The 12,939-nt window shown below is 39.8% G+C and overlaps 1 protein-coding gene across 4 annotated transcripts in view; it reads left to right on the top strand.

Moving 5' to 3' along the window:
* MYO1B (myosin IB) overlaps nucleotides 1–12,939 on the top strand; it is a 192,233-nt gene that overhangs the window by 101,794 nt on the left and 77,500 nt on the right. For all 4 annotated transcript variants that reach the window (XM_018061512.1, XM_005676279.3, XM_018061529.1 and 1 more), the window contains exons 5-6: nucleotides 6,652–6,756; nucleotides 10,661–10,707. In XM_018061512.1, coding sequence (XP_017917001.1) covers nucleotides 6,652–6,756; nucleotides 10,661–10,707 — 152 coding nt within the window. The remainder of the gene's footprint in view (nucleotides 1–6,651; nucleotides 6,757–10,660; nucleotides 10,708–12,939) is intronic.

The raw sequence follows: 12,939 nt of genomic DNA, 5'->3' as shown, positions 1-12,939 counted from the left end.
CATATCTGAGGTTATTGATATTTTTCCCAGCAATCTTGATTCCAGCTGGTGCTTCTTCCAGCCTGGCATTTTTCATGATGTACTCTGCATAAAAGTTAAATAAGCAGGGTGACAATATACAGCCTTGACGTACTCCTTTTCTTATTTGGAACCAGTCTGTTGTTCCATGTTCAGTTCTAACTGTTGCTTCCTGATCTGCATACAGGTTTCTCAAGAGGCAGGTCAGGTGGTCTGGTATTCCCATCTCTTTCAGAATTTTCCACAGTTTATTGTGATTCACACAGTCAAAGGCTTTGGCATAGTCAATAAAGCAGAAATAGATATTTTTCTGGAATTCTCTTGCTTTTTCATGATCTGTTGATATTGGCAATTTGATCTCTGGTTCCTCTGCCTTTTCTAAAACCAGCTTGAAGATCTGGAAGTTCACGGTTCACATATTGCTGAAGCCTGGCTTGGAGAGTTTTGAGCATTACTTTACTAGCGTGTGAGATGAGTGCAGTTGCGCAATAGTTTGAACATTCTTTGGCATTGCCTTTCTTTGGGATTGGATTGTAGATCAATTGTACCTGCAGTTCAGGAGACTCAGGTTCAATTCCTGGGTTGGGAAGATCCTCTGGAGAAGGAAACGGCAACCCACTCCAGTATTCTTGCCTGGAGAATCCCATAGACAAAGGAGCCTTGCAGGCTACAGTCCATGGGGTCACAAGAGTTGGACACGACTTAGCAACTAAACTACCACCACCACCAGTATTCTTGCCTGAAGAATCCCGTGGACAGAGGAGCCTCATAGGCTACAGTACATGGATTCGCAAAGAGTTGGACGGAATGAGATTCCCATCCTTTTGTTGTCATGGTTGCAAATCTCATTGTTTTCTGTTTCTCAAGCACCTATAGCTATTTCACAATGTTTTCTTACATAAAAACATTACCATATATGAATTTATATGATTACATATTGGGCTTCCCAGGTGGCTCAGTGGTAAAGAATGTGCCTGCCGTTGCAGCAGCCACAGGAGACACACGTTAGATCCCTGGGTCAGAAAGAGCCTCTGAGGGAGGACTTGGCCAACCCACTCTCAAATGCATAGGATTTGATGAAAATCCTGTGGACAGAGGACCCTGGCAGGCAACAGTCCACGGGGTTGCAAATGAGTTGGAGACGAGTTAGTTTCTAAACAACATGATTACAGATTATGTAATTCTACAATGACATACAATAGATATTATTCACAACACAGTGCAAGGTATCAGAGTATACAGAGTTGAATTAGTTATCATTACCTTTAGTTCAGTTTAGTTCAGTCACTCAGTCATGTCCGACTCTTTGCGACCCCATGAATCACAGCACACAAGGCCTCCCTGTCCATCACCAACTCCCGGAGTTCACTCAGGTTCACATCCATCGAGTCAGTGATGCCATCCAGCCATCTCATCCTCAGTCATCCCCTTCTCCTCCTGCCCCCAATCCCTCCCAGCATCAGTCTTTTCCAATGAGTCAACTCTTTGCATGAGGTGGCCAAAGTACTGGAGCTTCAGCTTTAGCATCATTCCTTCCAAAGAAATCCCAGGGCTGATCTCCTTCAGAATGGATTGGTTGGATCTCCTTGCAGTCCAAGGGACTCTCAAGAGTCTTCTCCAACACCACAGCTCAAAAGCATCAATTCTTCAGTGCTCAGCCTTCTTCACAGTCCAACTCTCACATCCATACATGACCACAGGAAAAACCATAGCCTTGACTGGATGGACCTTAATCTGCAAAGTAATGTTTCTGCTTTTGAATATCCTGTCTAGGTTGGTCATAACTTTTCTTCCAAGGAGTAAGCATCTTTTAATCTCATGGCTGCAATCACCATCTGCAGTGATTTTGGAGCCCAAAAAAATAAAGTCAGCTACTGTTTCCACTGTTTCCCCATCTATTTCCCATGAAGTGATGGGACCAGATGGCATGATCTTCGTTTTCTGAATGTTGAGCTTTAAGCCAACTTTTTCACTCTCTTCTTTCACTTTCATCAAGAGGCTTTTTAGTTCTTCTTCACTTTCTGCCATAAGGGTGGTGTCATCTGCATATCTGAGGTTATTGATATTTCTCCCAGCAATCTTGATTCCAGCTTGTGTTTCTTCCAGTCCAGCGTTTCTCATGATGTACTCTGCATAGAAGTTAAATAATCAGGGTGACAGTACAGCCTTGACGTACTCCTTTTCTAAGTAAGAATTTCTAGAATCATAAGCTGTCACCTATAACCCCTATCCATTCTTTGTAGAAATGAATTCTGATCTAGATATTTTGATCTAGAAATGTTTTGTTATAGGCCATTTGTCCATTAGTGTATATTGTTTGGATAACCTTCGATGTTCTGCTATTCTCTGGTGAGAAGATATTTTGACATCGAAGACTTCATATCTTATTTGTCTGACTTAATACATTTTAAAATTTAAGTTACATTCAAATGTGTATGTGTACATAAATCTACACATGTAAAGTATCTATGAGTTAGAGAAAACAATGAACTAGAATCAGTTGTAAGCAATGCTGTTATGTTTTGCTAATTTTAAATGTCAATGTTCTTATATCTAGAACAGCTGTGCTTTTCAGAACTATGAGTACACATAAGAATATCCTTTTTTTTTTTTTTTTCGTCCTAAATAGAACCCTTTTATATTTTTACAGCAAACATGCAAGACATTGTCACTGAGAGTATGATTAGTGGATTAATGCATTCATTTTACTCAAAAGTATTGTCTTGGAAAAGGCTTACTGTTTTATGTTGTGGTTGCCAAGGTCATGCGGTTCCTGTGATAGTTAACATGATTCAAAAACTGGGCTTTGTAGTATGGAGAAGGATGATAATTTAATTCTTGATTCTCCTCAGAAATGTAATATTTTTCATTTGTAGAGGTGATTACATAAAGTTTTGATTTAGATAAATATTTAAATACTTGAATAAAGATCAAAATTTATTTGAACTTCACAATAGAAGTGCCAAAGGAAATGAAGCAGAAAGTCTCATGAGATAGCTATTATTTCTTGTTTCCAGCATGGCGAAATATAATGAAAACAGTCTCTAAACTACCTTGGACCTTGCCACTTGTCCTACAGGTTTACTTATTTTCTCTAAAGTAGTCGACTCTCTTGTGAACTACTTGAGTTAAATATCAAGTATTATGTCAGGAAAAAAATAATAAGAGTTGTCTCTTTTAGACAGTGAGGCTTTATTTGGAGAAAATTACCCTTAATCCCAGCTTTGAAAAATGATTTATAAAAATGAGCCCAATAGTAGAATTACTGAAGATAGTTAAGAATATGAACATAGAAACTTGTTAACAACTTAGAAGGATCTTTTAAGTATATTAAAAAATTATATTTGAATTACTTAAATAGATTTTAAAATTAATAAAACTGATTCCTAATTTCAACTTAAGTTAATCTCATCTTGGTATCTCAGTAGATATTGTGAGTTTACATACAGTTTTAACAGCCATATGATGTCAGTCCAATCCAAATTCCAAAAAATCTGCTACTGGTGCCATTTTAAAATAGATCTGACCCCGAGAGAATTTGATACTGTTTCATTCAGGCCATTAAAAGATCTCTGGGAGGTCAAAATCAATTCTCCCAGCTACCAAAGAGTTCTCATTCTTGGTTTATCTCCCTTCCTCCCTCTGCTCCCATATGCACACACACACAGCAGTTTGTCCCTGTTGTCCATCCTGGACTCGAACAGGGTTTTCAGAGAACAGGGTGTAGCCATGTATCTGAGGTTTGAGGTTTGGCTACAGTGAGGTTCATAATCACTGAAATAAGCAAAATAGCCTAGCCTAGACTTTTAATATTTCTTGTTAGTTTACCTAAAAGAAAACCTATCTTTCCATCTGAAATATGTCTGTCTGTCTGTCTGTGTGTGTGTGTGTATGTGTGTGTGTGTATTTACCACTACCTGGAGCAGTTCTTTTGCCTGTAAATGCTTCCATTCTTTAGTAGTATAATGAGTAGAGGGCCGGAAATTCAAGTCAGGAAGAGTATAGGTAATACATACATGTGAGATTGTAGGTGGGGATGGGGAACAGAGAATGCTGCTGAGAAAGCAGGATGATGAGAAAGCAAGCCTGGAGGTGAATGGTTTCAGAGGCCACACCATAGGGTTGGAATGCGTGGGTGATTCAGGAGAGTTGGCCCACAGTTGGGAGACCAGATAGTGCAGGACGTCAGGAGTTTGCTGGGAGGGCTGTCTCACCTGACTTTGAAAGCCAGAGAGCCTAGAAACAACGTATTTCAAAGTGACAGAAGAAGAGTTCCAGTGTGGACTGGTGAGCATAGGGAAATGTAGCACCCAGACGTGAAATGAAAGGTAATAGTATAAACTTTGGTCCATGACTGAGGCCAGGTCGCCCTGATGGAGCAACAAAAGTGTGTCCATACGGTTCGCTTGCCTTTACATAGTTAAACCCTGAGCACAGTGGGAAATGTGGTCCAGAAACTAGACACGATGGAGGATGTGTTAAGGGACAGTGCCCTCTGGAAGGGAGGGTATTACAAAAACGCAAGACTGATATTTCTCAGTTACAGTCTTTAAGAGGAGACAGCAGAAATCAGCCATCACAGACAACCAGAGAACCTGTTTGCACTCATTCTCGTTACCCAGAAAGCAAATTGGAGGCAGCATTAACTCCAGTCATTGAAGAAGTACGCCTCGTCCCACCACCGTCCTCAGGGCTCCAGTGAGATCGTCTGCTTCCTCAGCACTGTATCTGCTAGCACTCCCTGAGGACTCTGTGGGACCTGCGTGGATTCCTGGTAGTCTGTGGCTCCTGTTACTAGTTGATGCTTTGGGTTTCTGTGTAGGCCCTGAAGCACATGTTGGGCAATGTACCCAAGGTCATGTTCCAGTCATTCATTTCTTCACATATGGATGTGGGAAATGGGCTGGAAGTTACCTGTATACGTCCTCATGAGAAAGAGCAGTATTGAGTTCGATCCCCTTACACCCATAGGTAGGGCTCCTGCCACTCACACCTGGGGAAGGCTCTCCTGCCCTCCAACAGTGGCACCAGAGCAAAGAACTTTCAAGAAAGTAAGATTTGGGGAGATTGGTTTTTCTTCTTGACTGCCCGAATGTGGGTCCCTGTGTTATTTTGCTGACATTTACTGGTTGAGTGTTTACCAGATCCTGATTATGGAACATTAGAACTGGGACAGTTCAAAAGAAATTCGATAGCAAATAAGTTTGGGAAATGGTGAATTCTTGATCTTTTTCCGGACTTCTACAATGCGCATGCTCCTCTAAGAAGCCATGTAATAAGGAAACCTGTTTCATTTAACCTAACTCACTGTGGCCCCAGATTCATTTGACTTTGGACTTCATTTTCCCTTAACATCTATTACCATTCCTTGGAACAATATTAAAAGGATCAGTTTTTTGGAAGTAGATGCTGTGAAGAGACATGTACTGATTGGGGAAGGATAAAACTAGATTTGGCCCACCTTACCAGTTTCAGCTGGGCTTCCCACGTGGCTCAGTGAGAAAGAATCTGCCTGCCATTGTAGGAGATACAGGAGATGTGGGTTTGATCCCTGGATTGGAAAGATCCTCTAGAGGAGGAAATGGCAACCCACTCCAGTATTCTTGCCTGGAGAATTCCATGGACAGAGGAGCCTGGGTGGGCTACAGTCCATGGGGTCACAAAGAGTGGGACACAATGAGCACAGTGAGCACTTGTGCAAAGCAAAAGCACCAGTGTGAGCAAAGAGTTCTTTGCATGCTTCTGGTGGCCTGTGTGTTTTAGCAGGGAACTTTCTACTAGTGAAGTCTATGAAAATAACTAAAAGGTTCCCTGGAAAGTCTGTATTTCTTGTATTCGAATCCTTAAGATTAGCTGCTTAGATTTTTAATTGATTTGAAGAGTAATTAATCTGATTGTAAGCAGGCCAGTTTGATTTAGAAAGTATTTTTGAGGAGAGGCAGTTCTTTTAAACTTTCAAAATACGTTTGGTAAAGACACCCAGGTTATCAAGTTCATTTTGACTTGAATCACCTGTGTATAATATAGTAATTGTATATAAACAATTGCTTTTAAAAATTAATTTTTTATTGAGGTATACTTGATTTACAATCTGTTTCAGGAATATAGCAAAGTGATTTAGTTATATGTATATATTTATATACAAACAGTTATTTTTAAGATCTTTTTCCCATATAGGTTATTATAAAATATTGAATATAGGTCCCTGTGCTATACCGTAGGTCCTTGTTGTTTATCTGTTTTATTCATACTAGTGTGAATTATGGTTTTTTTCTGGATATATGCCAGGAGTGGAATTGCTAGATTATATGTGGTAGCTCTATTTTTAGTTTTTTAAGAAACAATTGCTTTAAGAAAATAGACTTGAAATCTTGTTGGCTATGTTTACTCAGCCAATTTTTTAGCAACTCAGTGATAACCTTTAAGCACAGTTCCTGTTACATCTAAATCAGTGATATGTCTGAATAGAAAGCATGAATATTTTAAAAGGTTTCCAAAACATTCTTTGCTCCCAGGAAGTGCAGGCTTTTGAAAACACTATTAGTGCATATTCTTGCCCAGATCTCTTCACCCCAAAATTTAAAAAAAATTTTATTGGCTTAATTTATTAATATGGCTTGTTTTCATCCACAGAGGCCAGCAAGCTTGTTATGTCCTACGTGGCAGCTGTTTGTGGAAAAGGAGCAGAAGTTAATCAAGTCAAAGAACAGCTTTTACAGTCCAACCCAGTTCTGGAAGGTAGGATTTTGGGTGTATATTGGTTCACTGTGACTTGAACAGTAAATCCAGTTTTCAGGGCACTTCAGGCACCTGGAGGTAGCCTACGGGGGCAGAGGGAAGAGGAGAGTCAGGCCCAGACCTGCTGAGCAGGTAGCATGCCATAGAACTCGGGGCTGCATGAACTTGAAGGAGGGAACACTTTCCTTGACTAAAGGAGCTCTCCCACTTGCAGTCACTTTTTTCCCTCTCAGTTTTTGTTTGAATTACCTAAATTTTGCTAAGAATAATCAATTGATATTTGCATATGACTTGACAGCTGGGAGAAACTTAGTGAAAAAGAGCAATGTGAGGGCAGTGCTATTTTATTCAGAATAACACCCATGGCTGGAGATTTCTGTTGTCAAGGAAACCAAGGCTACGGCAGAGAAACATTTAAGGACTAGTTTCTAAGGGTTACAGAAAGCCTAAACTTGACTTTATTCTCTGGTTGGCCATCTGGGTCAGTCAGCTTGGGCTGCCATAACAAAGTAGCACAGACTGGGTGGCTTAAACATCAGAAATCTATTTTCTCACACTTGTGGAGACTCCGAAGTCTAAGATCACCTGCTGCTAAGGTAGGTGTTCTTCTGAAGCCTCTTTGTAAGCAGCTACAGCCTGCTGTGTGCTCACATGACCTCTTCTTTGTGTGTATATGTGGGAGGAGGAGGGGAGTGATGGGTGGTTGGGGGCTGGCCCATAACCTCATCTGATTACCTCCTAGAGGCCCATCTCCAAATACCATTACATTGGGGGGTTAGGGCTTCCAACATGTGAAATTGGAGGGAGGGAAGGACATAAGCATTTAGTCTGTAATACCATCAGGAAACCAAGCCAGAGATAAGTCCCCTTCTACCATGGAGGTTGGCATAAACCATCAGCATAAGCCATCCATATGTTGAAACCAGTAAATGAAACCCTGTCTCTGTTGATGGAAGGCCCACTGCATTGCTTTATACTGTAAGCATACCTGTATTGTCATTTGACAGAGTTGTTAGGATAGAATAGGTTTCTCAGCTGGGGCATTGACAATTTGAACTGGATAAGTCTTTGATGTGGAAGGCTGTCCTGTACCTTGTAGGATGTTTAGCAGCATCTCTGATCTCCACCCACTGGGTGCCAGTTGCACCCCTGCCTCTAGTTGTTACCATTGAAAATGTCTCCGGACATTGCCAGCTGTCCCCTGTGGGGGTCAAGACAACCCCTGGTCAGAAGTTCTGGTCTCAAAAGAGTAGTTTGGTTCAACTGTTTGTTCAGAGTCATGGAAGGTCAAGATTTAACATGGATTAAAAGCAGAGTGGCTTTTGGAGGGAGAACCACCCCCACACCCTGCCCCAACCCAGTATGGAGAAATAGAGCCCTGACCATTGTCTCTGTTACTCAGGCCGAGTCCCTCCATCCACTTTATTACACCGTATACATCTTTATCCCCCAGACAGTGAAATAAAACTCATGGGAATACTTTGCATGTGAGAAACAAAGGCCAAAACATCTATTATATTGTTACTGATCTTTCTTTCCCTTCAGTACCTTAACAAATAAAGACGCTATGATAGAAAGCAGTATATCTTCTTCTTATTCCAGTATTTGACTTTTTGTTTATTGTCTTTTGCTTTTAAGTCAGGATGCTATACATGTGTTATATTTCTGTAGATGCTTATTTTAAGAATGCTGAGATCTAACAGAGAAACACTGTGGAATGCTATAGCTCGCATCTGTGATTAGAATTTGACTCTTTATTTGATGGTATTTGAAATGAGGCCTCAGTGCAGGAAATGGGAGAAATGTCCACTGTAGGCATGTATTATATTTTATGGGAATGCTTTACTTTTTAACTGGAGTTGCTACTGTAAATGAACACTTAGAACAATGAACTTAAAAAAACAATTGAGGAATGTGTCTCGAGTGTTCTATAATGGAACACTTGTTTTTGCTTCTGAGGCTTACAATAAAAGACTTTAGTGTTTAGAGCTATGTTTAGTAATATGCAACTCAGATTTGTTTGATGAAAAGATGGTCTATGGCTTGCAAATGGCACCCTGAATAAAGTTTCTTGAAGCAATTCCTTCACTTGCCCTTGACCTTCAAACCACAAGAAACTCTCCTTTATGTGTCAGCATTTTGTGCTAGACTTTGGGCTGTGCATATTAGTTAATTTGGCATCCCTGTATATTCACCCCCGCTGCAAAGATCTAGCCTATGAAAACACAGAAAAGTTATGGTGTTCATGATGACTAGGTCAACACTCAACCATTAGCAAGGTTACATATATCAAGGCCCTTTAGATGATGGTGGACGTGGGATAGGGACCTTTTCAGCAAGCATCCTTTTTTGAGTGTTTTTCATGTGCAGGCTTCTTTACTTAACACAGCATCTCAGCTTATTTACTATCAAAAAGAGAATTTGTTGTCAGGGACCGTGAAGCCATACCCATTCCAAGTGGAATCTCTGAATCAAAGGACTTGCCTGGTGTGACTTTGTAAATTTTGTCTTAACTGAGCAGGAACCAACTACTTTTTTTTTTTTTTAACAATCAAAACATAAAAATACCAGCTAACATGAAATCTAAAACAGCAGGTTTGGTTATTGAATAGCCACAGTGAACTTTCCACATTTTGATCAGACACTTGCTTTCAAAACTTGGACCATCTTTTGGCCATTTTAATCATGTGAACTTATTGTTCTGATCTTCTTGTCTTTGTTTAACTTAATGAAGTTGTGAAAGCTGGGTTTTGATGCCTGACCTCTCATCTAGAGCCATTTCTATTCACCACATCATCGCATATCACACTTCAGTCCCTACTGGCTGCAGTGTGGCCCATGGATCCCTCAGGGTAGGGTGGGAGGGTATTGGTAGAAAAGCAGAATTTCATGCCCATCCCTGGACTCAGTGAACTGAAATGTGCACTTGAGCAAGATCCTCAGGCGATTGGTTTACCTATTAAAGTTTGAGGTATGCTTCTGGGCTTCACAGCATCAAACAGGGATCCTCTCTGCTTCTATGACTTACATTTATCCCACTTAATCTTCTGTTACCAAGGCCCAGATTAATCTGCTCCTATCTTATGCACAAGTTTGATGAAACAGTCCTCTTACCTTTTGACACTGAAAGACCTTTGTCAGACAGCAGCATTCTGTGCCTGGGGCAGTGTCATCCCTGCGGTTCTTCTGTGTTCTCATTGGAAAGAGCGTCCTGTGGAAGATTCTGGCTCCTTGAAGCAGCTAAGCCTGGAACTAACTTGATTTTGCCTTGGGCTGTTTTTGTTTTGTTTTTCTGGAAAGTTTTGCCTAGGTCTGATGGACATAAACTAATGAAACTGGTATTTTTAGTCTTTTGGAAATGACGTTAGCTTCCAAAGTTCTTACTCTTTCTGTATTTCAGAGTTATATATTTAATTACATTTAAATAGCTTTTATTTCAAAGTTAATTAAATAGTTTAAAGTTTCTTATGTTTTTTTCCACCTGGAAACCTCATCAGTTGAGTTTCATAAAACCTTTGGTAATGTTAAGTAGTTATCTCTAAAATAACCTTGTTCGTTGTTAGTCATGGAAGAAGAACACAGAAGCCCTGCTTGCTAGCCATTCAGTTGACTACAATCAAAACAGTTAAAAGGTGTTGAATTAGACAAGATTGTTTACAGTAGTACTTGAAAAACAGTTCCACGAATCATAGGGATGATTCTTTCTATGAACTTATAAGAGGACATGGGAGCTTTGGCAGCTGATTAAAAACTTGTGTTTAGTTTCTATGGAAATTTTCTGGACAGAAATGTCATTGCTGCAAGTAGCATTTCTAGAAATTTATAGATGTCATATATTTGTTTTAGTATTGGCTTGAAAGTATTTTTCTGTCGCTTGACCACACATCTGTTTCTTTCCTACCAGCGTTTGGAAATGCCAAGACTGTAAGGAATGACAACTCCTCTAGATTTGTAAGTATTTGTAAAAGCATAAGTGTTAACACTAATATTTAGCTCATGTGTGTTTAAACAACCAGTAGATGTTTAATATTTCTTAATACCCTTATTTTTTTTTAAAAAATAAGAAACACTGTATTGAGACAGGCTAAAAGTTCTATAAGGACTATTTTCATGCTTTCTGGAATTTTCCTTTCAAATTCTTCTTGGAGTGACAGGCTGTTTTTTTCCCCACGTTTTCTTATCATCTATCATAAAATTCTATGAGCAATTTAAATAGGGCTGTTTAGAATCTTCACTCATGTGAGTTTTGATATTTAGAAATCATAATTAAGACTTAGAAGTTAAGTAGAAAGGAGGATAGACTAGGTGCCAAGTTTGTATACTGTACAGCTCTTACCCTTTCTTCATTGGGGCCAGAAAGGATGGACATGTATTCTAAAACCTTATAGAGATAAAAATCAATTAGTGTGGCAACCAGGAGGGGATGAGAGGCGTACCAAATAGTGACAACTGAAGCTAACTGAATCCTTTCCAGCCTCGTCTCCATCTCTTTGCAGTGTGCGCTGTGCACTCAGCCCCTGGGATCTCTCCAGCTGGGCTGCCTTCTCTCCCACCTCTGGTCTTTATGGAGACAAACACTGACTGGAGGCAGCTGGGGGAAATATGATGAATGTGATGGTTGCATTTTGAAATTGATGGCTCTTTTCCTATAGTTTAGTTCTATAAATTTGATAAAGCTGTGTTCTCATACACATTGCTTGGGACCATTATTGATGATCTTCTGTGCCTCCCTGAGATTCTTCCTGTACGCACACCTCCTCCCCAAGCCCCACCCCTAGCTTCTTTTAGTCCCCTTTTACTTTTTTCTTATTAGAGTTATCCATGGACTTCCCTGGTGGCTCAGACGGTAAAGCGTCTGTCTACAATGAGGGAGACCTGGGTTTGATCCCTGGGTCGGGAAGATGCGCTCGAGAAGGAAATGGCAATCCACTCCAGTACTATTGCCTGGGAAATTCCATGGGCAGAGGAGCCTGGTAGGCTACAGTCCATGGGGTCGCAAAGAGTTGGACACAACTGAGTGACTTCACTTTCACTTAATGACCTCAGGTGGAGAGAGTTTTGATAGCTTGGAAAGTGAAAGACTAAGGTTCCTAATTCCAAGGCAATGATTTTTTTCCATTTTTTCCCCTTAAGTTGTTAAAACTGATTTAAGCCATGCCTTCTCCTGTTGTGGTAACATGGCTAATCTCATTACATAAATAGAATTAGACACAAAGTGTGGGCAGATAGGAGTAATTCCAAAGATCAAGCTTCTATATAGGTTAGAGATTTTGTTTTTGCTGTTGGCAAATGTACATACATTTTATTTTATTTTATTTTTTTCATACATTTTAAAAATTTGCAAATATATTTAGTCTATAGACCATAAAAATGCAGAGAAGTATATTGCTTAAAGAGTCATTGGTACTTAGAGATATTGGAAAATCTAGCAAAAGGCTCGGCAAGTGATTCAGCTTGTTGAATAACTTCAGAGAAATGCTGTCATAACATGGGTATTAGGATATGAGATTAATACTTGATTATAAGCTAAATCATTTCATGCCCAGTTTTTAGTAATTTCTCTGCTTTGTGGCCTGTGATTTTGACCAGTAATATACTCAAGTCTGTGTTATAATACTATAGTAGGACTCTTATATGTTTAAAATTACTGCTGTATATATAACAGGGGTTTATGACTCCAGGGAAATTACCTTTCCTTCAACTATGCTTGACTGATTATCCTGGAATAAATTTCTTGATCTCTTTGCTGAGAAATCTGGTAGACCCTTCATCTCACTGTAGCTGACAGTGTTGACCAGTGTTCCCATGATACATCTCATAGTGACCCCCACCCCAGCACTCACTTTAATTTGACGTATTGAGCTTCTGTTAAGACTCAGTGTTTTTTTTTTTTTGTTTTTGTTTTTTTTTGGAGGGGGTTGGTTTAAGGCTTTGAAAATCACTTCTTGACCAAAGAACTTTGGAAGGGGATTTCATTGAGCATCTGCTGTGTACCCTGAGCTGAGTGAGGCTCTGGAGAGCATGGGAGAGAGCGTTATAGGGTCAGGAAGAGCTCATCACCTCTCATTCAGTAAGAATAGAAACACACATGCAGTTTATTCATTTGTTTGAAAACTCTGTTTTTGTTTTTTTTTTTTTTTTAAGATAGTTAAGCTTAGGTCTTCCTGCATGTCCTCTTGCAGC

The sequence above is a fragment of the Capra hircus genome, chromosome 2 (assembly GCF_001704415.2).
Source record: "Capra hircus breed San Clemente chromosome 2, ASM170441v1, whole genome shotgun sequence".
NCBI classification, from domain to species: Eukaryota; Metazoa; Chordata; class Mammalia; order Artiodactyla; family Bovidae; genus Capra; species Capra hircus.
This window is presented reverse-complemented; position numbering and strand designations above follow the sequence as displayed.